The sequence below is a fragment of the Crocodylus siamensis genome, chromosome 4 (genome assembly GCF_052110815.1).
Source record: "Crocodylus siamensis isolate JL-2025a chromosome 4, ASM5211081v1, whole genome shotgun sequence".
In the NCBI taxonomy this organism is placed as follows: domain Eukaryota; kingdom Metazoa; phylum Chordata; order Crocodylia; family Crocodylidae; genus Crocodylus; species Crocodylus siamensis.
Window position 1 is genome coordinate 146,729,515 of NC_143398.1, and position 27,974 is coordinate 146,757,488.

At 45.6% G+C, this 27,974-nt stretch overlaps 1 protein-coding gene across 2 annotated transcripts; it reads right to left on the reverse strand.

The window, feature by feature from the left end:
• Positions 1–27,974, reverse strand: MEOX1 (mesenchyme homeobox 1). 2 transcript variants are annotated; one of them, XM_090044092.1, is made up of 3 exons: positions 27,216–27,974; positions 2,350–2,522; positions 1–1,019 (listed from the first exon to the last, which is right to left on the reverse strand). In XM_090044092.1, exons 1-3 carry the CDS (start codon positions 27,664–27,666, stop codon positions 897–899), a joined length of 747 nt encoding a protein of 248 aa, XP_089900218.1. In that variant the 5' UTR covers positions 27,667–27,974; the 3' UTR covers positions 1–896. The 2 variants fall into 2 exon arrangements, with proteins under 2 accessions (XP_089900218.1, XP_089900219.1); XM_090044093.1 differs by having other exon boundaries at positions 885–1,019; positions 2,285–2,522.

Genomic DNA, 27,974 nt, shown 5'->3' on the forward strand with positions numbered 1-27,974 from the left:
ATTATGGGCAAATATTTATACATAATTCACACACACAGACATACACACATGCTTATTTGAAGAAAGTTCTTTCACCAAAAGGAAAAGAAACAAGAATTTAAGACAAATTAATTCAACTAAGTCATCTCACAGGACACTGTTTCCTGTTTGCCCAAACAGTCCTGAGCTCTAACCAAAGACACAGCAGGTAAATACCGAGAGGAGTTCCACAGGCAACTATGAGTAACACAACAGAAAGGAACAGCTTTCTTTTAGAAGATATACCAAAACACATTTCACCTTCTGGTCCAGAAGAGTGATGATTCTTGACATGCTCAAGGAACTTTAAAGGTATCCAGTAAGAGTAATTAAACAAACTTTTGGAATCAGCAAGGCACCTGTCATCTTGGCTCTCTAATGGAAATCCATGTCTTTCTGGACATGATCTCTTCCACAAATAGCAGGCACAGGCCTGTATATAAGTTGGGGCTGCACTTTTTTTAAAGATTATAAAATGGGAAGCTGTATAACTACTTTGCTTGATCATAAAATGCTGCCTTGAAACATGCATTTTCTGAGGATTTACAGCTAAGTTCTTAGAAAGCCAGCTTTAGGCAGCTTTATTTCTACTTCATATTCAGTGGTTTTAGTTAGCATTGTATATACACTGGCATTGTTCAGACAGTGCTGGACATCTTGGTTCATTCAGACAAAAATCAAAGCCAGACCTTTCTCTTATCACTCCCCTGGGCCTTGCACAGTCACACCTCTGAGTGGCGAGACATCACAGATCTTAGAACGGTGTAGGAGGACAAGGAGAGGTGTCTGAAAATCATGCAGCTGCTTCTGAACTGTATGGCATCAATGTTCTGATCAATAGTCCTTCCCATATTCAGTGTACTACTGCTGCAGAGGGACTAGTCAGAGCTTGGGGAGGCAGCAGAGTCCATGTCTTCTGGGTCATGCTCATGAGGGGACACTGGCTGCCCACCTTTAACACGCTTCCACTTCATTCTTCGGTTTTGAAACCACACTTTAACCTGAATTAGAAAGGGAAAGAATTGATGATCAGTTTCCTTACCTCTATATCTGTCTGGGCATCATATTTCTAATGGGCCTTTCTCTGCATCGGCTAAGCACAAAAGGCCAGCTTTTTATAGGTGTTTAGGTGTCTCATTCCAACAAAATCAATTCTTTAAAGTTCTGTAATTCTTTTTCTTCACTTGATTGATTCCTTTATTGGACATTTATTAAGCTCTGATGTAAGGCCCCTTGTTAAGAGTACACCATAAGGATGAAAGCATGCTGACCTCCTTAATTCGCTACACTCTTATCCTCTCAAGTGATTGCTCAACAACTTTCTAGCCTATAGGCTAAGTACAGACAGTCAAAAGCCTGAGGCTGCATCAATTCAATCTTCTCAAGTTAGTCTAAGCTGTGTTGATTGAACTACTAAACAAGTGAACAGACATTCACTTTTGATTCCAGAAATGCAGCCACATGCCCGCAGTGGCCCAGACCCAAAGCCGGGTGACGCTAGAGCACGCCTCCCTACTCAGTTGGAGCAGACAGCTTGGGCCAACACTAGACCACCCACCCTGTGAGAGCAGGGTTTTGTGGGGGATATGCAAAGCAAAGCATCCTGGGATGCTGGGGGACCGTAAGTTAACTTGATTCTGGAGGGGATCTGGGACAGAATTTCAATAAGCTAATTAACCTAAATCAGTTAATAAATACATCCAGTTTTATCTTAAACCAGTTCTAGCCATTTTGAAAGTGGTTTATGTGCACTGAATTTACGTTGTGTTACAGACTTGAACCAGTTTCCTATTACTTATACCAGTTTCTGTGTAATTTCTGTCCCTAGCCATAAGGAGGTTAACTTGTCAAATAACAATCTAATGTCCTCTCATGCCCATGCCCATTATCACTGAGCCAGGAAGCTTCCTGGGATTCTACAGGATTTGGGAACTTCAGAGGATTGCCTCAGCTCAGTCATGCTCATCAAAGTCTGCAAAGTATCACCAGATCCTCCTTCAGTTATGAGCCTGTTGGTGTGTGCCAGTGAATGTTGAGAAGTAATTAAGACGTGTCAAGGCTCTGGGCACTAGTCATCTATTAATTCGTTTTCTGCAGCTTACATGAAAATAAAACAATTTAACCAAATACCAAAAATGAGTTTCTTGGTTATGTCATAGTTAAAATACAGTTGCCATATATGTTACAACATTTTTAGGGTATGTGCATATATTTATGCACATTTGCAAAGGTAGAAATAGGTGTCACATGAATATATATCATTCACCTTCTTGTGTAGGCAGACATAACTCTGTAAAATCACAGTTGAAGAGGCAGGGATTCAGGAAGTACCTGTCTCTCAGTGAGGTCCAGGTTCACTGCTATCTCATATCTCCTGAGCCTTGTCAAATAGTTATGGTGAGCAAATTCTGTTTCTAATTCCCGCAGCTGCTCCTTGGTGAAAGCTGTCCTCTCCTTCCGTGCTTTGCTGCTGGCTTCTGGCTTGCTACTGGAGTCCTGGTTTTCTAAGAGGCAAATGCATATTTTGTGTGAACTGTATTCATGGCAGCTTACCCAGCTATATGATTAAAGAACTAAATCTTGCTTTACGTTACAAGTGGAAGTGAGTATAATGGATTCATTCTAGCCCTCTTTATGACAGCAGTTGCACAACTTGACATTAGTGTCAGTTTCTAGATCAACAGGCAAAAAAGTGGGACACCAGGGTGGTGGGCTGCATGTGAAGATAAGGGGTTCAGTAGCAGAGGCTGTGAAAACAAGGGCTAGAAGGACAATGAGTTATAGGTTAGAACTGAAAAGCCCTTCAGAGACATGTGAAAGAATCCTAGGCACCCATGCTTGTCTCCATCAAGCACAACTTGTCACTCCCATTCATTTGCATATTTTTATATATCTGCATTTGCACCTAATATCTTCTGTGCTGCCTCAGACCTTAGTCTCAAAGCCTATGCTCTTAATGAGGTGTATGGTGACCTCTACTGGTGCATGTGAGAGTAGTGAAAGTCATTTTGCAAATATCTAGGGCTATTTATTTATTTATTTGATTTATATGCTGCCCCCCCCAATATATAAAAAGCTCAAGGAAGCATGTATAAGTTATTTTCCTCTTTTCTAAAACAAGTGAACAAGAGAACAAAACAGGAGAAACAAAGTAACATATCAAAGCCAGTAGTTGATTAAAACAAACTGGGTGCATCTACACATTCATTAATGCACAGTGGTTACTGTGCATTTAATTTACTACTTGTATAGTCAAGTGCTAAATAAATGCACAGTGACTGGAGTTACTGTGTAGTAGCACTGGTGAATGCCTTTTAAGTGACCTGACTGCACAATAGCCTAATAATAATGTGCAGTAGTGTATTAGCACTGTTTATTCTGTGATGCGCTACTGTGCAGTATTATTAGGTTACTGCACTGTTAGTGTCTCATATAGACATGCCCACTATGTAGGAAAAAACACCAAAATAGTATCCCAGCTCAGCCTTGCCTGATAAATGCCTGCCCAGGAAGGAAAGTATTACAGTGCTTCCAATAAATGTCCAGGCTCAGGTTTAGTGGGTCTCAAGGGGAAGAGTACTAGAGCTAAGGGATGAGTATCAAAAATGACCTCCAATGTGCTTTTTCCAAGGAAACTTGATGCATTGATGATACTTGCAGGTTGCTCTTGGGGATTGCAATGGGGCATAAGGGACAAGGCAGTCCCCCCAGTATATAGTGCTCGGGCTATAAGGCCATATGGTTTGATACCAAGACCTTGGATTGCTCCCAGAAAGCCATTGGGAGCCAGTGCAGACTCTGGCACTGGAGTTAACGTGCTCCCAGTGATTCACCCTGTTAGATGGTGGGCCACCACGTTCGGTAACAGCTGAAACTTCCAGATGGCTTTCAAACCCTGAAGAGCCAACCTCAGTGTGGATGTGGAAGTCACATAGAACAATTGGATCTGGCTTTGGAATATGAAGAAGAAAAGAGGATGAGTTAACAATGAGCACTGAAAAATCAGTGGCCTTGAGCTTAGTGCATGGTTATGATAAGGGTTTATAATACACAGTCCACTCCACTCTTGTGCCTGTAGATACCCTGGAAATGTGTCTGGAACTTAAACCTAACCACAGAAAAACTCTCACTGGAGTGAAAACATAAAATATACTGGCATCAGTAACTTCATGGCCGTCTCTATTATTTAGGCACTTAACTTTATTTCATGCTTACCTTAACTCTCTTTTTGTGGACGGTGTAGTTGGTGGCAAAATAGCCCTAGGAAGGACATATTTCCAAAGCTTGCCTTTTAACTCTGGTCCAGAGAATTGCCATCCAAACAACAATTTTAAAAACTCTGATGATGCTGCAGCCTCAGGTAAATGGACAGCTTGTAAAGCAATGATTATTGGACATTTCCAAGCAGCGTAGGGACAGAACTCCCCTACTTCAGAGAACAAAGCCAAAGCTTATGCCTTCATGATGGAGGCATGTGTTTCCAAGTGCCTGAATTCATAAGTGAGTTCTGGGTTTCAATGAAATTGAAGATTTGTGTTGGCACATGAAAGCTAGCTTAAAAAAATATGTATCTGTAATTGCTTAATAATGCGATTGTCCATTGATTCCATTGCTGACTGAAATGAAGACCTCTGCACTCCTGATTTGCAGTTTGGAGCATTTGGTTACTTCATTGGAAAGAGAGAAACTTTGGACATTTGAGATTTGAAGATGAAGCAGAGAAGAGTAAGAGACAATGGGAAGGCAATGTGCATCTTGCCAAACTGCTCAGAATGTCTGGACTATGCTGAATTTTGGGTTTTGCAGCACTACCGTCCCTGCGGGGCTCTACTTTGTTCTTTAGCCAACTTCCAACTCTGTCTTATATAAATATTTTCATCATTTAGTAAAGTCAGCAGGAATACAAAGTGATGTCAGGGCTGGAAAACCCCTCACTGTGCCATTTTGAACCTCACTGAAAAGTGTCATTAAATAAGATGCAGCAACTCCAGAAAACAAGTATTCATTTGTATATTTTTTCTGAAGTCTTTCTTTAAGCGCATGCTAAGAATTACCCATCCTTCTCCACTATTTAAAACCTTCTGATTTCAGTTTTCCACAAGGCAAGCATACTGGTAACTTCTAGAAAAGAGATTAATAGAACTCAGAGATCCCATGTAGCCAACATCTTGAAAAAAAATGGAGGAATCCATTAGGTAATTTTCCTATGTCTTCAGAGTATTTTAAGTGCTTATTTTTTTTAAGGAACGGCACAAAAGAATGTTGGAGAAGGAACAGAAATAGAAATAGAAATCAATATATCATATATACGCAAGCCCAACATGACTTTGAATTTAAGATGACTTCCCAATAATTAAATTCTAGAAATGGAAAATTATACATTTATTATAATTTTCCATGTATACAAGCTAATTATTGGAGGGCTGTCTTAAATTTGCCCCCTCTGCCACTTGTGTCCCTCTAACCACTTGTGTCCCCTGCCGCTAATTATCCTGTGAATCATCTCTGGCTCTGGCTCCATTTCCAGCCACAGAAATGGAGCACGTGTTGGGTTTGGCCTTCTGCCTGCCACCATCTGGCACTAGTGGTAACAGAAGCTCTGATTCCAGCCCTGGCTCTACCCACATTGGGTGCATCTACACGACATGCCTAACTGTGCAGTAGCTTAGTTTACTGTGCAGTGAGCTTGTGCATCTACCTATGTGTGCACTTACTGTACAGTAAATCATGCTTGCAGGTAGCAAATTTAAATGTGATTTGTTATTGCATAGTTATGCATGTATAGATGCGACCTGGGAGCAAATTTGTCCCCACATCAGCTCTACTACTAGGGGACTGGCCTGAGGCTAGCCCCAGGGCTCCAGGTTGGGAGACTCTCCTGTCCCAGGGCTGGGCTGCCTCTATGGCAGCCTTGTCTCAGGCTTTAAAATCCTGCAGCCATTTTGAGTCCTGGGGTATACCAGCAGGGAGTCTGAGAGTACTGCAGGCCCCTGTGTCCCCCTGGACAGGCTGCATCCTAGCTGTGTGACCCCACCCACACCCCAGAGCTGCTGCCTGGCATTGCACTGACACACAGCTACCAGGGCAGCACAGTCTAGGCCTGCAGGGTGCTTCAGGGTGCTGAAGCCTCCGGGCAGGCCTGTCAGCCCCCAGGCCCAGCTGCAGGCAGCTTCTGGCCAGCAGGTCCAGCTCCACCCATCTGCAGGACACCCCCAGCAGCCTACCTGGAGCTTGCAGGTGCTATGGGGCATTGCCAGTGCTGTGTGGCTGCTAGTCACATGCCATGGCCCTGTGTTGGGTGCTGCAGGCAGCCTGCCTCCCCCACCTTATTCCCAGGGTGGGACAGGCCAGGCTTCTGGCAGTACCTGATTCCATGGCTCCAGATCCCACTCCCCTACTCTACTTCTGCAAGCCAGGTGGTTCCCTGTGCTGCTGTTCAGCCCACAACGGTCGGGCTTAGGGGCATAGGTCACTCAGATGACTGGGAGGAGGAGCCGCCCACCCTCCTGCCCTCCTTGCAGGGGACCTCTCCGGGAAGGTACCCTGGAGCAGCCCCCTGCCCCCTCCCCCCACTGCTGCATCTTACCGGCAGTGCAGGAGGAGCTGCTTGCTTGGACTGAGAGGTGCCCAACCTACTATGCCCTGCTGCCACTGACGGCCATGGTGCCCTGGGCACACCAGCACACCTGGTATAGGACCCTGAGCTATGATGGCACAGGAGAAAACCTGAGCTGCTCCACAACCTCCACTGCTACCTGGAGAGCTAGCTGTGGCTGCACTACATGTCCCTGCTCCCTACAGCCAAGGAGGCCCTCGTTACCAGCATCAATGCATTCCTCAGAGTGTGAGAGGCCCATGCCCATGTAGCTGCGGCTCAATAAAGTTTTGCAGTGTTTCCCTCCTCTCTATATGCTGTGAGGGGGCAACCTGGAGCCAGGGAGTGCAGCCAGGCTGGGTAGGGATGGGGGGCAGGGGCAGAGGCCAGGGTGGGGAGGCCCCCAGTGGGGACTTAGCAAGTGGCCAGGGCTGGCATAGCTAGCAGATATGCCCTCTGCAGCCCACTGGCCTCTGGGGAGCACGGGGATGGGAGGTTTGGCTGGTGGCCACCTGGGCCTGCCTGGCTGTCTTACTTTGGTCCCTGAGTACCTGTGCATACCTGATCCCCGATCTCAGGCTGGGCAGCACACGGCCCCTGGTACAGAGAAACTAATCTCTGAAATGTTGCAAACTCTCACAAACAGCTTCTGTCTCATGGCTCTACAGGTCCAGCAGCTGCACACAGGGGAGAGGCCACCCTTGGCAGCCAAGATGTGGCCTCAGAGTCACTGTCACCCACAGCTAGGGCCCTGTGGATGCGCTGGCTGTGCCAGAGGAGAACCCTGGATAGAATCCTCCTCCTGAACTGCCTGGTCATAGCATCGGAGCACCAGCTGGCGGATGCTCAGGCCTGGCAGGCAGAGGATGTCACCTGACAGGACACGTGAGACCAGGCAGACCAGGATTCCTGGAGTTTGAGCGGCTCAATTTGCTGCAAGAGCAGAACACAGTTCTGGCCCATGCATGCCATGAACAATGACCACTGGGTGCTGGACACTGTTTAGGCCCTGGTGGTCACCATAATGCTGCCTGATACCTGGTCGCTGACCCTAGCCCTTCCTACTGCCTGGCTCCAACTGGCCCTCCCACCTGGGCCCATCCCTGCCATTCACCCCAGGTCCATGTGGGTTCAGAGCTGGAGCTTCCTGCAGTGGGGCCAGGACTGCACACCAGCCCTGTTACCCCTGGACACTGGCTGCCAGAGGGGGAGCCACCCACACCAGGGTACTAGCAGCTGCTGTCCTCCCAGGGCAAGCCCCCTGCTGGCTGCACTCACCATGGCATGCACACGCACAGGGAAACAGCCAGAGGCCCCGATGCTGGGCATCTGTCCCTGGGTTCTACTCCCTAGTCACCCGCACCCCACTGCTCCCCATCCCAGGACACCACATAAAGGACACTAGACACAGTTTTCATGAGGAAGAGGGTGTTTTATTGTTGGTGGGTGGGGTGGGTGGTGGAGGGCCTCTGTTTGTTGGGGAGGGAGGAGACTCTGTTTACTGGAGAGGGGCACTCTTTGTGATTTGTGGGGAATACAAACCCATTCTTCTGACAAGTGTCTGCAGTGAGTGTGGTGCTGGGGGTGGATGGCGGAAGGGGGGGTCCATGGACAGCAATCTAGGAGGGCTACAGTTGGGAGTTCAGGAGGAGGTGGTAGGCCACGGTCTCCTGAACCTGGTACTTTGGTCCCTGCTGGCGGGTGTGTCACTTGCCTGAGGCCTCGGTGGTGGGGCCTGCTCCTGTCACTGCTGCTGCAGGTGGCAGCCCAGATGCCAGTTGCCCTCCACCCACCATGCCTCTTCCCCACACAAAAGACCTCTTTCTGGACCTCGCAGCTGTTATGCAGCATGCAGGCTGTTACAATGTCCCAGGGGAGGTTGTCCTTGGTGAACTCGAGGCAAGTGGTGAGGGAGCACCAGCATCCCCTGAGACTGCCAAAGGTGCACTATGCCAACGTGTGAATCTGGCTTAGGAAGCAGTTAAAGTGGGCCTGATGGGGATCCAGCTGGTTGGTGTAGGGCTGCATGAACCAAGCGAGGAGAGGGTAGGCAAGGTCCCTGATGAGGAGAGGTGGGACCACCACAGTACCCAGATGCAGGTCTGACACCTGTGGTGTGAAGTACCCTCTCTCTATCAGGCCTAGCACACTGGAGTTTCAGAAGATGTGGGCATTGCCTGACCATCTGGCACTCATACATGAAGGCATCTCAGTGGTCCAAGACAGCCTGGAACACCACAAGTGAAAGCCCCTCAGCTGTAGTAGGGGAGGTCTCCGGGAGGTGGGAGGGGGACAGGTGATGGGGATGCGGGTCCCGTCCAGGGTCCTGATGCACTGGTGGCTAATGTACCACAGCTAGTGGGCATGGCCAGGTTGAGCAGGGTGAGGCCAGCCAGGTGTCCACAGGGAGAGGCAGCCACATGTCTGTGTTCTGGTGCTTCAAGTGGGGCCACAGCTGCTCCACAAGGTCCTAAAAGGTGCCCTGGGTCATGTGGAAGACCTGCAGCCACTGCTTGTTATCCCATGTGTGCTGGACAACATGCAGCCACTAGTACTGGCTGACCCAGTGGGCCCAGAGAAGGTGGGGCTGGAGGCCTAGGAGGGTGACAGCAGTCCTGGTGGTGGTGTCCAGAAGCCCCTTGTTGGTGTCTTTGCTGACAGCAGCTATGTGGTGGCAGCAGCAGCCCTGGGATGGCATGTTGTGGTCAGGCAGGCGGCCACTATGTGGGTCGGGGAGTCTGGGCTTGCAGCATAGGTGGTGGAAGGCCAGGACTAACGAGGCTTAGTGCCCCCAGATGCCAGGCAGTGGGTAGGGCTGCAGGGTATCCTAGACATAGGCTCCAGGCAGCTGCAGCATGGGGGAAGGGCATGCACAGATACAGATACAGATACTCAGCTGTGCCTTGCAGCATACCGGTGGCATGTGGAGCACTGCCCACCACAGTAGGTAAGTCTGTTGTGGGGAAGGGGTGGAGGAGGGGAGTGAGGCAGATCAAGGACCCTGTGGTGAGGGAGGGAGTGTGGCAGAGGCAGGGGCAGGAGGGAATGGAGTCCTGGGGCTGGGTCGGGTCATGGGATGCTCAGAGCCTGGGTGGCTCATCCAGGGGCATGTGGGGGGCGGTGTCCACACACAGTGGGGAGATGTCTGTGCACAGGGTGCTGCTGTGGGCTACTCTCTGTGTCCTGCTGCTGCTGCCTAGGAGCGGTGTAATGCCATGGGACTGCCACACGCCAATTACGCCATGTCCCCATGCTGCTTGGTGGTGGCAGGCATATGGCATTGCACCACTCACAAGGCAGCTGCAGAGGGGCACAGAGCCCAGCTTGCAGCGGCAACCTGCCTTCACCTCACACACAAATCCAGGGGGCACGTGACTCTTGTGCCTCCACCGGGGTGCATGCAGCGGCAGAAGCCCCCCATGCCTCTGGATGAGCTGCCCGGGCTCTGAGTGTCTCATGATCTGCCCTGGTCCTGGAGCCCCACTCACCCCACTGCTCTGTTCCACTCCCTCCCTCACTGTGGGGGCATCGATTTGCCCCTCCCCTCCATGGCCCTTCCCCACAATAGTTAGGTGTAAATGCGCCCCACGTGAGGCAGGGAGCAGCTGTCTGGCATTGAGCCTGGGTTAAGCCTGGAGCCCCAGCAGTTCCCTTGCCACTGCATGGTTCCTCCTCATGCTGTCCCCTTGCACCATGTGGTCTCCCCCATGCTTCCCCTGCCATGTGCCCCTTCCCACATGCTCACCCTGGGCTGCTCATTGCATGGTCTCCTCCATACTTTACCCCATTATGCAATCTCCCCTACATTTCCCTGATGTACGAACCACCCTAGGCCCAGCCTGGGGCAGGTGGTGGCTCTGGCTTTGAACCTGGGGCCAGAGCTACAGCTGTAACCTGCCCCAGCCTGGTACTTAAATCAAACACAAGTATGAGTTTTTCAGTTATCTCATTGTTACAAAGCAGTTGTTAAATTTGCAGTTGATATATATATATTATACATGTGTGGGCATTTGTGTGTGTAAATAAAAAGCAATGTCTATACATTGCAACATCATCTACCAATAGCTTACTTTTTTTCACCAAAGCAAACCAATTAAAATAATCCAATAAGTTTAAAATATAGGATTCATAATGGAATCATTCTTGGTGCTTTCCATCAGAAACAGAGAAATAAAATATCAGTGACCTCTTTTAAACGGAACTGACTGTGTCACCTGCTAATATAGTCCTTTCCCACATTAGACAAATTCTTTTCCAGTTTGTAACCATATGTTCCCTGCTGCTAGAACTTTAACCGCCCCGCAAGCAAATTACAAATAAATAACAAGGTGGGAAAACAAAACTCAACTCCAAATATCTCCCTTCTCCTTCATGCCCACAGTGCGAGTTGTCCCTTTACTCAGACCCCTCCTGAATAAACAGACTAGATTCATATTATTCCCCAAAAGTCAACAAATCAGGGGTTGGGCAAAGCAACAAGAGAAAAAAATCTCAGACCTGAGACCCTCCTACTGAGCACCTACCATAAGCTCCTGAGACCTTCCAACTAAGAAGTCTCCCAGCTGACCTCTGCTCTATTGGGTCACCATCAAAAGAGCGCTGTGGTCTGAAAGGCCCCAGATCATGCAAGGTTATAGGCAGAGGCATAACTGGGTGTTTGAGCATCCTGGGTGGCAGTCCCGCATGGATAGCATCAGTAGCTATTTTGCCAGTGTTGCAGCAGTCTTTTTGCATCACCACAGGGTTGGTACCCAAGGTTGCCCCTGTCTTTGTTATGCTACTGGCTGCAGGGATCAAGGCCAACATTAATTGAGTCTGGAAGCAAATTATTAGGCAGTGCAATCTAAACAATCAGGCGGCAACAATCAACATTACCAGAAGCTTGTAAGCTAGCCTATGTGAGTTGTTTGCTTCTGAAGAAGGTAATTTCACTAGTCTTTTTCAGGTAAGAGACTATTCTTGTCATTTTAAAAGCAAATAGAGCTGTCTTTCTGGACAAATATCTATGGCAAAGAAAAGGCTGTGTAACTTGGAACATGTGCCACATGGAGTTACTAGAGAGACTGGCAGGTTATTTATGATGTGGGAGTTTGTGCCATTCCGAAAATGGAAACTGGCTTTAATCTGCTTTGGAGCTTTTGGCCATAGAATATGGAAAATGCAGAATGCACATAAAATATGACAGCCTTCAGGAAGGCTTTTTCTTTAGCACAGTCCATAAAAACCCCAGAGCAGAAAGATCTTCGTTAGTTCTTTGGGGAAACCCAGTGGTATTTACTACACTTTGTGACCAATTTCAGATTTTCATGCCTTCCCTGAATCTCACTTCTCCTCCAGCTTCATTTTTGTGGCTTAATCACACAGCAGACTTTTCTCCAGGGAGCATGCAGTAAAACCAAGATTCATACAGGAATCAAAAAGATCTTGTGTCTCTGTGCCAAAATGTTTCTAAGATGAGACTGCATAACTATTTTGCATACAAAGGGCAAGAAATGAGCAGTTATTTCTGAAAGGTTGGTGGGCTAGAATGTAAATCAGAAATCAATTCATTTAAGTTGGTGGGGGTTGCTTTGGATTTATACCAGCAAAGCTGAAAACAGAATCTGGCCCCAGGAAAGGAAGGGTGAGTGAGCAGATATGTGACAGCAACATCCCAATGGCAGGGCTTACCCTTCATCTCCCTCCCCACTCCTGAGACATGCCCATCAGTGTTAGACCCAAAGGAGTTTCTCAGCGACCTGTTTCCAGTGAGCATGAATCAAGTCGTTTCTAAGGCTGCGTTTCCATGAGTGGGAACATGCGCTTTGTGGCGCCTCAGAGGCTTTTGAGGTGCCACAAAATGCACGTGGTGCATGTGAATAGGTTCTCTGTGCTGCATATTTGCAGTACGGAGGCAAAATTAGATATCAGGAAATCCCCATATCTAAAAAATGTGGAGAAAAACGAGGGTGTGGCTCAAGTGGCAGCAGCGTGTGCCCCCTGCAACCGGAGCCTGGCTGTCCAGAGCCACTCTCCAGCTGCCAGCCAGGCTCTGTGCACCCCGATCACTGCTGCTGCAACCCTGAAAGGCCCCCAGGACCGGAGGTAAGCCTGCCCTAACTCACCCAGGGCAATTTGCTGCATGCCAGAGCATGCATGCAGGGGCCTTCCCCTGGGACAACTAGCAGCAGCACAACTATGTGCTGCTGTTGGTTGTTCCAGGGGAACACATGTACACACTTGTGGGGATGTGTCCTAAGGTGCCACCCTGTTATGCGTTCTGCTGGACTTCAGACTAACATAGCTAACCACCTTCTTTACTCATGATAACTAACTGGTCCCTCCCTCTGCTATTGTTCTGCCCTGATTTCTGTGCAGCATTTTGGGGTATAGCTAACATGAACAATTCTCTATCTACACAAAAAAAGGAAAACTTTGTGTTTGTAACCTCTAAGCCTGCAGTTGCAGTTCACTCCACAGCTTTTGGACAAGCTGACTTTAAATTTGAGGTTGAGAAACTTGCTCAGGTCATCATAAGCATCCTGTTGAAGCAGGGTCTAATTCAGAACCCTCTGTTTGACAGTGGTCAGCACCAGATGGTTCACAAAATGTTGAAAGACCTTACAAGATGCAGATGTGGGATAATTACACTTCCAGAAGGGGCCCATTTTAATCCCTAATAGTTCGAAGTTGTCTTAAACACTGAAGCATGAAAGTCACTATGCAGCGTGAATACAGTGACACTGTCCATGCAAGCTTGCAGGCAGTCTGTATGCACCTGGAGTTTATTATACTATTAACTATTGACATCTTGTTAATTTCTGCATTTTTTTCTTCCCAGCTAGAAAAAAACTTTATTAAAAAAATTGGAGCAGCTGCACTATGTCTTCAAAGTTACAGTTTCACACAGTGAAAGCTTTAAGGGTATATTTATTCTAGCTAGTTAAATAAAATAAAAAGATACTAAGGGTTGGGGGTTTTTTTGCTGTTATTGAACATATAATATATCCAAGTAACAGGTTTATTTGTGGTGCCCATTCATGTTGCCGAGTAAAATGGTTACATAGATAGCCGATATGATTCACAGCTGATCCTAAAGTAACCAGCCCATTTTATGTAAAAGAGAGTGAGCCTAACTGGTGCTTTACCAGTCAAGCTATATCACATGAAGTTCTGCCTATGGACAGATAAAGACCATGTGATAAAGATCATGTAATCTAGGGAACCTGTTTTCTTTTGCTCTTTTTGAGGTCAGCAAGAGGGCGAGGAAAGTTTATGCAGCTGTTTTACTACACTCTAGTTTATCATAACTTTCAAGCTTTCAGTCATAACGTTAAGTCTTTTTGGACTTTGAAAACACTTAGTTGTGTTGCTTAATGAAACATTATCACAGCCGGTGCAGGTTAGAACACAACTTTATTGGCAAATTGATTGATATAAATGAATAACTCAAGTCAGCATAGGGCTGGCCCAATTAAGAATGCCTAATGGCTTTTGAAATGATTTTTTTTCTGTCTTAAGTGTTACTGTGTTTGCACACTGCTGCCTGAAAATAAATACAGTTAAACTCAGCTTGCAAGCTAACTTCGAACATTTTCCTATCCAAAATAAATGAAATGGAAATGATTAGACAGTAGTAGCAGTAACACGAATATTACACAACCCAGTTCTGTATGGTATCAGGAACTAAACAAGCGGATAAATTGTACAGAAAGATTGCTAGGGGCCCTGATGTTACAGGTTAGTCATTTTTTTTCCTTTCCTAACTTGGGTTCAATGCTACTCTTGCAAGTGCAGGCAGGATGGGCAAAACAGAACTGCCTGATATATGACAGAAAGTAAGAAAAATCAGACAGACTTCTGGAGCTGCTGCATGAAGGTTATTAGGAACAAAGCAGGGTGGATTCTTTGGACAGCTTTCTTATTATTATTAGGGACCTACTGGTGCATTCACATAGTCTACATCACTATATCAGCTGCTCAGTAGCTCTAATTCAAATCGCTTGCTCTGTGGCTGCAGTGATTGCTGCACTTCCTTTGTATTCCAGTAAACATTTTTTTGGAGACAAGTTTGCAGAAAATTGTAGCCAATACCATTTTTTGTGGCTATCACAAAAATTGCTGTTTTTCACAGTTTCTGGGCAAATCACAAAACTGTGATTTAAGTAGTTCTCTAATTATTATCTAGCTCCAGTAAATGCAAGTTACCTTTAAAAAAACTGAAACAAAAAAGATACCTGCCTGAAAGACTAAAAAAAGACATTTGTGCAGGTTGTTTGCAAGAGCAGGAGGGATTGGAGGTATGAAATAAGCAATGAGAGTCAATTCAGCAGGATTGAGAGTCAATACAGCAGTGCACAGGCAATCTAGGAAGGTTTTGAAGAGTGTTGGGAACAACTTCCTGGTGCAAGTATTGGAGAGGCCAACTAGGGGCCACGCTGGTCTTGACCTGCTGCTCAAAAACAAGGAAGAATTGGTGGGAAATATAGTAGTGGATGGTAACTTTGACAGCAGCTACCACGAGATGATTAAATTCAGGATCCTGAGGAAAAGAAGGAAGGAGAGAAGCAGAGTAAGGACCTTGGACTTCAGAAAAGCAGACTTTGACTCATTCAGGGAACTGATAGGCAGGATCCTCTTAGAGGCCCATCTGAGAGGGAAAGGAATCCTGGAAAGCTAGTTATATGTTAAAGAAACCTTACTGAGAGTGCAGGAACAAACCATCCTGATGCGCAGGAAGACTAGCAAGTACGACAGAAGACCAGCTTGGCTTAGCAGGGAACACCTCAATGAGCTAAAACGCAAAAAGGAAGCTTACAAGAAGTGGAAACTTAGACAAACACAGTGAGGAGTATAGGAGCATTGCTCAGGGATGCAGAGATGAAATCAGGGAGGCCAAAGCGTAAATGAAGTTGCAGCTAGCAAGAGAGGTGAAAGGTAACAAGAAGGGTTTCTACAAGTATGTCAGAAACAAGAGGTAATCAGGAAAGGTGTGGGTCCTTTACTAAATGGGGGAGGCAACCTAATGAGAAATGATTCAGAAAAGGATGAAGTACTCAACGCCCTTTTTCGCCTCAGTCTTCACAGGCAAGGTCAGCTCTCAGTCTACTGTACCTGGCTGCACAGTATGGGGAGGAGGTGAGTAGTTTGCCAACAGTGGCAAAAGAACAGGTTAAGAACTATTTAGAAAAGCTGGACATATACAAGTCCATGGGACCAGATGCAATGCACCCATGGGTGCTGAGGGAATTGACCAATATGATTATAGACCCAGTGGCGATTATCTTTGAAAACTCATAGCAATTGGGAGTAGTCCCTGATATTGGAAAAGGGAAAATATAGTGCCTCTCTCTAAGAAAAGAAAGGAGGATCCAGGGAACTACAGAGTCAGTCTCAACTCAGTCCCTGGGAAGATCATGGAGGAGGTCGCAGGTCCTCAAGGAATTCATTTCTAAGCACTTGGAGGAGAAGAAAGCAAGCAGGAACAGTCAGGAACACTCAGCATGGATTTACCAATCTGATTATCTTCTATGACAAGATGACTGGCTCTGTGGATGTGAGGAGAGCAGTGGACATTATATACTTTGACTTTTGATACAGTTTCCCACAACTTCCTTGCAAGCAAGCTAAGGAAGTCCAGGTTGGATGAATGGACTGTACGGACTATAAGGTGGATAGAAAACTGACAGATCGTCGGGCTTGATGTCTACTTGGTAGCCAGTATCAAGTGGAGTGCTCAAGGGGTCGGTTCTGGGGCTGGTTTTGTTCAATATCTTTATCCATGACCTGGAAGAGGGGATAGAGTGTACCCTCAGGAGGTTTTCAGATGAGACCATGTTGGGGGGAGTAGTAGATACACTGGATGGTAGGGCTAGGATTCAGAGTGACCCAGACAAACTGGAGGATTGGGCTTTAAAAAAATCTCATGAGATTCAGTAAGGACAAGTGCAAAGGCCTGCACTTAGGACAGAATGACCCCATGCACTGGTACAGGCTGGGGAGTATAAGTGGCAGCTCTGCAAAAAAGGACCTGGGGATTACAGTGTACAATAATTTGAATATGAGCAATAGTGTGCCCTTTTTGTGAAGAAGTCCAGCCACATACTGGACTGAATTAGTAGGAGCGTAGCCAGCAGATTGAGGGAAGTGATTACTCCCCTCTATTTGGCACTGGTGAGGTCACATCTGGAGTAGTGCATCAAGTTTTGGGCCCCTCACTACAGAAAGGGTGTAGACAAATTGGAGAGAGTCCAGCAGAGGGCAATTTAGGAGGCTGAGAGAACTGAGTTTATTTAGTCTGGAGAAGAGAAGACAGATGGGCTTCAATAGCAGCCTTCAGCTACCTGAAAGGGGGTTCCAATGAGGATGAAGCTGGACTGTTCTCAGTGGTGGCAGATCACAGAACAAGGAGCAGTGGTCTCAAATTGCAGCAAGAGAAGTTTAGATTAGATATTAGGAATAACTTTCTCCCTAGAAGGGTAGTAAAGCACTGGAACAGGTTACCCAGATCAGTTGTGAAATCTCCATCCTTAGAGGTTTTTAATACCTGGCTAGACAAAGCCTTGGCAGGGGTGATCTAGTTGGGGATGCTCCTGCTTTAGAAGCAGTTGGATTGGATGACCTCCTGAGGTCCCTTCCAACACTAATAATCTGTGATTCTGTGAATTCTCCTCTTATTCTTACAACTAATTCTTTCATAGCAAGTGCAAGATGTGTTTGTGGGTGAAGCATGCTCTGCTGCCACCCATGCTGCATTTGTGCCAGAGTTAGAGGGGTCCTGTTCTCTCTATCTGTTAAGCAGTCATCAATTCTCATTTCAAAGCAAAACTCCAACAAACCAAACATATCCTGGGCTAAGCAGTACAGTGGAAATTGCCTATTGAACTGCTTTTCCCTGCTGGAGGATAGACTACTTTATTTTCATATGTTCAGATTGTGCAGGATTTATGTGATCCCCCTTAAAAGGACTGATGTGATCCCCTTTATATTTTTCTCTCCATATCAGGAGGGGAACAAGGGTGAGAGGATGCACTAGGGAGCTGGCTACTCTTTGAGATTCTCCTTCTTAGTACTGTAGTGTCTTGCTGAACAGCAGAATCATGCAAGATCCATGGAGTGCAGTGCGGGGACAAGATCCATGAAAGCACAGAGCAGTGAGTTTCAAGATTCATGAAAGCAATGAGTCACAGAACAGAGCTCTGAACCACAAGCACTCTAGGTCTGGGATTATGGTTTAGGTTTGAATGGAAGAAGTCAGAAACTGTCTTCATAGCACTTAACAATTTTATTATGTATGATTTTTTATAGATCATGATAAATGAGCAAAAGTAGTTTTTCAAATAAAATAAATCTCATTCATTAATCCACAGCTAATAGACTGGAACACAGCCTGAAATCCTGTCACTGTGGAAAGAGTCAGGTTCTAGACCAAGTGCAGGGAGAGGGCGTGGTTCTGGTAGGGAGCACAGCAGTAAAATATGAAGGGAGGTGGAGAGTCATAACAGGTATATCCAGGGCACCCTGGGACATTAGGCAGGGGGTAACTCAGCTAAAGCTGTCTCCCAGGCAGCTTAGACACAGGCAGTACCTCAGCACAGCACAGCCCACTATATTCTCTTATTAATGTGCTCCTTTATCCTTGCCAACTCATACTCCCTTTGTGGCATAAATGGCACACAGTGGACACATCTGCACAAGATGCTTTGATGTGCAGTACAGCAAATTACTATATAGTAAACATCACCGTCTACACTTGCAGACCCTTACTGCAAAGTAATTTGCTCTACTTCACAGTTAACTTGCTACTTGCAAATGCAAGTAGCAAATTAACTGCTGAGCAATTACTGCACAGTAAGGCACATGTAGACGACCAACCAGGAGCAAATTTGCTCCTGGTCAACCAGGCAGCAGGGGGTGGAAGATTGCTCTCTGCCCCTGGAAGCTGCCTGCTGCTGGGGTGGTTCCAAAGAGGATGGTGCTAAACTGTTCTCAGTGGTGGCAGATGACAGAACAGTGGTCTCAAGTTGCAGCAAGGGAAGCTTAGGTTAGATTAGGACAAACTTGCTCACTAGGGGCATTTATACACATACTTTTTCATCCCAGAATGCGCTGGAGATTCGCCACTTTGGAACAGACTCGATTAATCGAGTCTGCTCTGCATGCAAACTGAAGCGCACTGTGCTGCTCCTCATGCGGCTGTTTAAGTGGCAAAATGCGGGTTAGTGTGCAGAAAATGGCAGCGGTGTACTTTTAAACTAAAGCACCTCTGATGTGTTTTAGTTCAAAAACACACTACCACCATTTTCTCAGTGCTGACGCACATTTCACTGCTTATGCAACTGTAAGTGTTGCCTGGCACTGTGGCACTTGCATGTGTAAAAATGCCCTGGAGGATAGTAAAGCACTGGAACAGGTTACCTAGAAAGAAGTTGTAGAATCTCCCTTCTTGGTGGTTTTTAAAACCCAAAAGACAAAGCCTTGGATGGGGTGATTCATTTGGGAATGGTTCTACTTTGAGCAGACAGCTGGATAGATGACCTCCTGAGGTCCTTTCCAACCCTAATTTTCTGTGATTCTTTTATTGTGTTAATTCCATCCTTTTTCCCCACCTTGTGTGTTGGAGAAAAACTTGATGAATTTCTGTTGTTCAGTGGGTCTTTTAAGCATATCTGAATGATTACTGAGGAATGAGAGGTTTCTGTAGGCAAATAGGAAGAGATATTTCACAAAAGAACTCATTGCTTTATGTAGTCAAAATTAAAAAAATGCTATGAGATTGTTGATTAAATGGACTCTAAGATATGTAATGTGTTTGCCTTTACTGGTAACTGCAAAATGTTTTGCATCCAGTGAAATCTCTTTGTGGTTTCCCACTGTATGGCTTCTTTGCTTAGCGAGCAAGGATTCTTGACTGTTCTTCCTTCTAAAGTACTATTTGATTAGGATTTTACTTAACCACAAATATGGAAGCATAACACCTGCTACTAATTTGCTGAGTGTTCAGTTCCCCTTGTACTTACTGTTTTTATTTGCATCTAAAACTATGGACTAATTCTGAAACATCTACTAACAATACCACAGAACCTGCCTACTATTTTACAGCACCCTATTTTAGGGCACCATGACTGTAAATGAAAGGTTTAGTATAGGAAATCCTCCGTATTTTTCGACATTAACTCACATGATTAGTGAAAGGTGGTATGAGAGATTCTGTTAGAAATTTGATTGAGCCATGTAAATAGGGCTGATTTTACAAAGGCAAAAAGTCCAGTTAGCATATAGTTGTTCAAATGTAAAAAATTCAATGGGAAAGAACCACATATTTAATCTTTTTGTAGATAGCTTGTATATTGCATGATACTTACTATTTTTATTGCTGTAGCATCTAGATGTCCTAACCAAAGTCAAGGCAGGATTGTAGTAGGTTTGTATATACATGAACTGACATACATATACTATGTTATTACACAGTAATGGCACAGTGTATGTTATGACATGTGTATACGATGCCTACAACAATAGGACACAAAGAGGTAAATCAGATTTCCTTATTAGAGCCATTAGTATTTCCCAACATCATTGACAGGGATGAAATTTAAAACAAATTCTCACTATTTCTGCTGGTCTTTTATGTTTTGCAAACTTGGTGCAGTTTGTAAAAGAAACCAGATTGGTGAGGTTTGGTCTTGCTTATAGACTCTTTCTGATCCTTTTCATTTTCTGGTTCTAATGTACATTGTTATACTGTCTAGGGTGAAGAAACTATAAAAGTGGTCATTTAAATCCAGAACTATTTTAATATTAAAAAGAAATATTGGACTATTTCTGCCGATGCCTGGAATTGATAACAAAACAAGAAAACCTTATGCCACTGTACAAATCCATGGTGCAACCACATCTTGAATGCTATGAGCAGTTGTGATCTTTGCATTTCAGAAAGGTGCAGTAGAATGAGAAAAGGCATAGATAAGGGCAACCAAAATGATCTGGGGTATAGAATTATGAAATCATGCAGAGGTTTTAGCAGCAGCAGGTAGTATTCATAGATGATAGATCTATTAATAGCTATTGAACGGAAGTGTCAGAGATGCATCATCAATGATGGTGGATACCAGGGTGGGTAACAAATAGGGGATAGATCACTGTAAATATTCCTGGTTCAATGTTCTCTCTCTAAAGCATCTGTTCCTGTCACTGTCAGAGACAGGCTACTGAGGTAAATGGATCATTTGTCTGACCCAGTATTCTTATCTTCTTAAGGTTTTTGAAACCTTGTGTTTTGTATCTGCATTAGTCTGATACTTTGCTTTGAACATACTGGCCACATCTACACGAGATGCTGACTACAGTTGTTAGTGTGCAGTCATTTAGCACTTGCATATACAAATATTAATGATTACACAGTAACGAGAGCATCCCTGCACGTTTTCTTGGTGACACTGACTGCGCAGTAACTTATTACTGCTACACAGTAGCTCATTGTTACTATGCAGTAATGTCATGTCATGCTTTGTGCCCTGCGACTCTACTGCACAGTAGTAATTAACTACTACTCAGCCACTGTCTCATGTAGACATGGGCTCTGTGAAGTATTTTAGGAACCTACAGGGGAGGGGAGCCAGGTGTCCAAGAAGAGTGGTTGCTCCTTGAGGAGACAATCCTCCAAGCCCAAAGGGAGGTAATCCCAACACAGATCAAAGGGAGCAGGAGGGCGCAAAAGCCCCCATGGCTCACCAAAAGTGTCCGGGAATGTCTCCTAGCAAAAAGGGAGGCGTACACCCAATGGCAGGGAGGGGCCATCACTAGGGAGGACTATACTGCAGTTGCTCGGGGATGTAGGGGGGTGCTCAGGAAAGCCAAGGTGGAGATGAAACTGGGACTGGCTTCCGGGATCAAGGACAACAAGAAGTCCTTTTTTAAATACACAGGGGGCAAAAAGAAGGTTCCAGGTAACATGGGACCCCTGCAAGACATGCTGGGAAATTTGGTTGTCATACCAGATGGCAAAGCTAACCTATTTAACAACTTCTTTGCCTCCATTTTCCTGAGCAGGGACCGGATCAGCCCCCTCTGGGCCCCCCTCAGGCCCCAGGGGAGGTGCACCTACATCAAGGGTCAGTGAGGCTCTAGTCAGGGAACTTCTGGAGGGACTGGACATATTTAAATCAGCTGGTCCGGACGATCTCCACCCCAGAGTGCTGAGGGAATTAGCTGACCCTGGGCGGGACCCCTGGCATGGCTGTACGAGCACTTGTGGTGCTCTGGTGTGGTGCCAGGGGACTGGAAGAGGGCCAGTGTGGTTCCCATCTTCAAAAAAGGGAAGACCCAGGAAACTATAGACTCCTTAGTATTACCCCAGTCCTGGGTAAGCTTTTTGAGAGAATTATTCTGGCACATGTCCATGAGGGGAGGTTATGCTTAGGGGCAACCAACACAGGTTCATTAGAGGCAGGTCCTGTCACACCAACCTGGTGGCCTTCTACAACCAGGTCACCAAATACTTAGACGCAGGGGTAGCAGTGGACATAGTCTTTCTGGACTTTCGGAAGGCTTTCGACACTGTCTCTCACCCCGTTCTCATTAAGAAACTGGGGGACTGTGGTGTAGACACCCACACAGTCAAATGGGTCGTCAACTGGCTGGAGGGCCGCACCCAGAGAGTGGTGTTGCATGGGTCATTTTCGACCTGGAGGGATGTGGGCAGTGGGGTCCCCCAGGGCTTGGTCCTCGGGCCTGCACTGTTCAACATCTTCCTCAGTGACTTGGACGAGGGGGTAAGTAGCACCCTGTTCAAATTTGCTGATGACACTAAGATGTGGGGGGATGTGGGCACACTAGAAGGGAGGAATAGGCTACAATTGGACCTAGACAGGTTACAGGGGTGGGCGGACGAGAATAGGATGGGTTTCAACACTGACAAGTGCAAGGTGCTGCACCTGGGGAGGAACAACCGGCACCATTCCTACAGGTTGGGGAACTCCCTTCTCGTCAGTGCAGAGGCAGAAAAGGATCTTGGAGTCATCACTGATGCCAAGATGAACATGGGCCGGCAGTGTGGGGACGCAGTCAGGAAGGCCAACTGCACCTTGTCATGCATCCACAGATGCATCTCGAGCAGGTCCAAGGAGGTGATCCTCCCCCTCTATGCGGCACTGGTCAGGCTGCAGCTGGAGTACTGCGTCCAGTTCTGGGTGCCGCACTTCAAGAGGGATGTCGACAGCATGGAGAGGGTCCAGAGGAGGGCCACCCGCATGATTGGGGGGCAGCAGGGCAGGCCCTATGAGGAAAGGCTACGGGACCTGAACCTGTTCAGCCTCCACAAGAGAAGGCTGAGGGGGGATCTAGTGACCTGTTACAAACTAGTCAGAGGGGACTAGCAGGCATTGGGGGAGTCCCTGTTCCCCTGAGCACCGCCAGGAGTGACCAGGAATAACGGTCACAAGCTGGCAGGGGGTAGGTTTAGGCTAGATATCAGGAGGCGCTACTTCACGGTCAAGGTGGCTAGGATCTGGAACCAACTTCCAAGAGAAGTGGTGCTGGCTCCTACCCTGGGGGTCTTTAAGAGGAGGCTAGAGGTACACCTTGCCGGGGTTGTTTGACCCCAGTACTCTTTCCTGCCATGGCAGGGGGTCGGACTTGATGATCTGCTCAGGTCCCTTCTGACCCTACTAACTATGAAACTAGGGTGAAGGACACTATGTGAATAGAAAGTGTTATTAATCTTTACATGCTATAGTCTGTATCTCATTCCCACCATATTTCCCTTTAATTACTACATGGTTTCACTTATGTAAATTAATGGATCAGATGTTTTGTTCAGTTATATATTTACTGGTGGATGCTCCAGTCATAGATATTTTGTATTTATTCATAGATGCATAGAAGGACCAAATTTGACCTAATGTGACTGGTTTTCACTCCTCAGTTCTTTAGCTTATTAAATGGTAGAAAAACTGAACTATTCAAGACTATTTGAATGAATTGGGCTTCTTCTGGGATTCCTAGTTAGGCTTGTAAATGTTTGTGTAAATGGAGAAAAAAATGCAGCTGGAGGTGTCTTCTGCTATGCTTTCATTTATAAAATGTTTCACCTAGAAAGTCCAAAAGATTACAAAAGCTTGTTCAAACTTGCTTGGGTGCTGATGGCATGTAACCTGTCCAGGTCATTTATAGCCTGTGCCTGCCGGGTCTTTGAACTCCTTGACATCATACCATTTCTCATTTTATTTTAGAGGTTGTTTCACTGCTGTGGAGTTATTTCCTTAATGCTAATGGTTACTTGATCATATGTAAAAATCAAAATAAATACGTTACAAGTCATTATGAATTCCTTTTGTGTTTGTAATGCTAGTAATTGCAAGACATTGTGTTAGTGCCAGTTTTTTTATGTGATTTATAAGGCTGCACAATACTGAGTATCTGCAAAAATGTATGAAAACAAACTGAAAATATTGATGAGCTTGAGAACAGATGCAGCAGTAGCTGTGAAAACAAACAGTAGCTCAACTTCCGTCTTGAGTTAATAATAGGTCCATCTGGGATGTCAGTCCAGGGCCAGTCATAGCCCTCAGTAATGAGAGTCTGTAGAAAAGAAGTGTGTGTGTGTGTGTGTGTGTGTGTGTGTGTGTGGTGTGTGTGTGAGTGAAGTACACAAGTATTTGCACACATTACTGTTCTGTAACGATTATGTTAATAGGCATTTATATAAACAAGTTTAAATATTACAGCACATTAATGAAGAATTCAGTGATTAAGCAAAAGTCTTTCTCTTACACTGACAAGGCTTTATAGAACTCCCGGTTGATCACAGAAGTATATTACTTTTAGACTCTTCTTGGGGTACCATATTAACAAACAGCCTCATACTGAATATTGCATATTCTTTGAGGAATATGGGCTGAGAATAAACTACAATATTTGATACCAAAATAAGTCATTGTAATACTTTGACTGGGCTATAGTTCAGCAACAACAGCATCTGGTAAGACACCGGCATATAGCTCTTTGGAACGGGACTTTGTCTTCCAGAACTGTCTGAAAGCAATAGATAATTTGCGGCTTCATTTTACTAACAACTATTAACCTCTCTGAAGAGAGCAGTTTTTTAGCTGCTTAGACTTGCTAAAGCAACCTAGAGCCAATTCTCAGGAGGAGTCAGAGGAAGTGTGTTCCACTTACAACAAGCTACTGATGTGCATCTGGTTGCATTTTCAAGGAACTGGAGAAAGGTTTCAGGAAATCAGAATGGTTGAAGCCATGCAATTTTTTTTGTTTGTTCTCTTTTATTTGCGGGTGAGAACTGTTGCAGGAGTGATACTGTGCAATTCTGTTATATTATTAGCAGACAAATGAGTGAAATGAAAGAAATATTGGGATCACATTTTGGGACACAGTCTGTGCAAATGTTAAACTAGAGAAAGCAGACTAATGAAAGTAACAGTTGGTCGGGAAGCAGGAAATCAATTTGTATTTCAGTGATATCATGTACGGCATTGTTGTTTATAGTTCCCCTGTAATGACAGGTGTGCAGGCAGCAAGTGGGAGAAGAGAGTGTCAAGGCTGCTCACAGCAGTAAGCAAGTAAAAGGTGCCAAGGACCATTTGTTTTCCATTTAACACATGGGCACATGCTTTGGAATATTCTCAATTTGCTAACTGTGCCCTGTTAATGTGATTGGAGTGAGATCTCCCACCAGCTCATGAATTGCTAAGAACTTAATAACGTAAAATTTTATTGCTCTGTAGGGAAGCAAAGATTTTGGAGTGTGATATCTATCATTGAACAAACTGCGTGGTCGGGATGGTTTTTACCCAAAATACCTTCATTTGAAAGCTTGTCTAAAACTAACGCAGTCATGTAGCTGGGGTATCCTTGCCTCTCACATATTTCCTGGACACCTACAACATCACCCCAACACTACAATAACATTGTTCTGTAAGGATTCTTCTGTAAGGGTTATTTTTTTTTGGTGAGGGTGGGGGGCGGTTTTGGGAGGAAGAGGGAGACGGAGAGGGAGTGCAGCTGTGGATGGTCATAAATTCTACCTGGGTTTCAAGAGATCATAAATGCATGAAAGGGAGTAACTTGGACTCTGGAACAAAGAAAGGGTTGCATTACTAGATGTTTCAGATATGCACCGACAGCCTGTCAGTGTCTAGGGGGAAACAGAAATGGGAGACAAGCATAATCAGTTATTAGGGCTAATATTGGAGAGAGAGAGAGAGAGAGAGAGAGAGAATATTCACTTGTTTAATTGCAAGGCAGACACTCAGGAGATCTGGACTGAATTTGTAGCTCTGCTATGAATAACATATGGGAGCTTGGAGAAATCATTTCATTTTTTGTGCTTCAGTTGTCTCTTATATGCATGCTCTGAAGATAAATCAGTCGCAGTTTGTGAGGTGTACAGATCCTATAGTTAGGAAAAGCTGCATAAAAACCCCTCAACTGACAGCTTCCTTACAAAACCCCACACCTTTATCTTAATTTCTGTATTTAACACTGCTGAACAAGCAAGATAACAGCAACTCAGCAGCTAAGTGGCTGTGAGATTCTAGGGTGTAGAAATAATTTGGTTTTCCTAGGTAAAACAGTGCAATTCAACCGTATGTATCATACAGCTGAGGACAAAGCATGCTGGTGACTTGTCTGATAGGTGAGTTGCTAAAAGAAGCTTTGATTTTGGATTTGAGTTGAGTGTATTAAAACTCAGTCAGATCAACACAGAGAGTGGGATTAGACACTACACGGGGGACAGGAGTAGACATCTCATATGTTAGAAAGTTGAAAGCTACTTTACATGCATCTGGCTACCTATAAACTGACGACAAAATGACACTGCAATAAGGAGTAGTGCCAACTGCTGAAGGGAACTAGAAGACAGAGCTTGTGATCTGTAGTGAATACAGATGCTATTCCCTTCTCAAACAGTTAGTAAAACTGGAATGTTTCCATCAGATGCTGGTACCTATCATCAAAGAACAAAATGAGTAACCCCCGAGAGCCTGTACTAAATGCTCGGGCACCTGCTACTCTAGAGGAATGCATTTAGGAAGCCAGTCATCTTTTGCCTTCCTAATTTCACCTCTTTAAAAGTCAGGGAGTGGGAACTGGCTGCTGTTTATTCCCAACTAAGTCTGAACTACTCTTGATTGCCTTGACCCTCTTCTAACTTCTTAATAGGTTAGTAATAGTAATTGCTAACTAGTTTAGAGTTGAGATTTGTGACACACTATCCCAGGCTGCTTTACCCTTTGACTCCCATCACTTCACACTGAGACAAATGGCAGCCGAGCCATAGATTATGTGTTGGAGAGCTGTGAGCTCCATGTGCAGAACACCATGTGATTCTTTCACACACAAAAAAAGGCTACATCATGAGTATGGAGGAAGTAGCTAGTTTTGGCAGCAAGATTTGGAAAAACACACCAGGAAGCATCAAACAGAAAACAATTTAGTTTCAGTGTTAGCGTCCCATATGGCCAGCTACACCTTTTCCCTAGACAGGAATTCTCAAACAAAATTCTCTCGGGTTTCTTTTTCTAATTTCTCTGCTGTGGAATGTAATGGGTGCTCTGGCCATGGAGATTTTGCTATCCCACATCCCCAGTGATATGTCACTTACCTGAGTTTTCCTTTTTCCTTCTGGAAGCCTTTTTCTCAGTTTCATTAGTATTGTTGCCTGGTACCCCATACTCTTCATTCACACTCCCCGCAGCACCCACCAGGTTTGGGCTGCCACCTTCTAGCTCCCCAGAACCCAAAGCCAGTCCAGGATTTAGTCGCCTTCTGGCCTCAGAGGCTGCGAAGTGCCAGTCGGAAGGCTGGAGGGAAGGGTGCTGCTCGGCAAACCCGCGCTCCTCTCGAGGGAAGCTGTGGGGCGCGGTGGCCAGACAGGAGGCTGAGAAATCGGAATATGTAGCAAAGTCTGGTTTTTGATGGAATGAGAAGGGTGCTTGAGGGTAATGATTCAGCCCGGATGCAGTGCTGACCTCCGTGGTGCCGTTCCGTAGACAGCCCCAAAGTGGGGCACTGGGACGGGGACTCCGCATGCAGCTGCTCATGGAAGGATCCATTTGCCAGCTCTATCTCTGTCCGCGCTCCAGAGGTTGTAGCTGGGGTTGTCTCAGTCTTCAAGAACACGAGAGAAGGGAAAAAACAACTTTGAACCTTTATGAAACCTACCCCCCCAGAACTGGATTTTCACCCCTGCTAAAATACAGCTAGCGTGTGGGTTTGCTCAGTAGCAAATTTGTTAGTTTGGGATCTCCACTAAACATCTTCATTGTTGTAGCTGGAAAACATTAATCAATTCTATACTGCAATTGGCCTGAATTGTTTCCCAGGGCCTGGAGTTGCCTCCCTGTGAAATGCTGGACATGGG

What these genes read in the sequence shown, in the direction of transcription:
- MEOX1 (XM_090044092.1), bottom strand. Translation starts at nt 27,666, where the DNA reads ATGGATCCTTCCATGAGCAGCTGCATGCGGAGTCCCCGTCCCAGTGCC. An exon ending in AAGGAAAAAGGAAAACTCAG is followed by an intron (nt 2,523 to 27,215) that starts GTAAGTGACATA and finishes TTTGCCTCTTAG; the next exon opens with AAAACCAGGACTCCAGTAGC. An exon ending in TGGACCTCACTGAGAGACAG is followed by an intron (nt 1,020 to 2,349) that starts GTACTTCCTGAA and finishes TTTCTAATTCAG; the next exon opens with GTTAAAGTGTGGTTTCAAAA.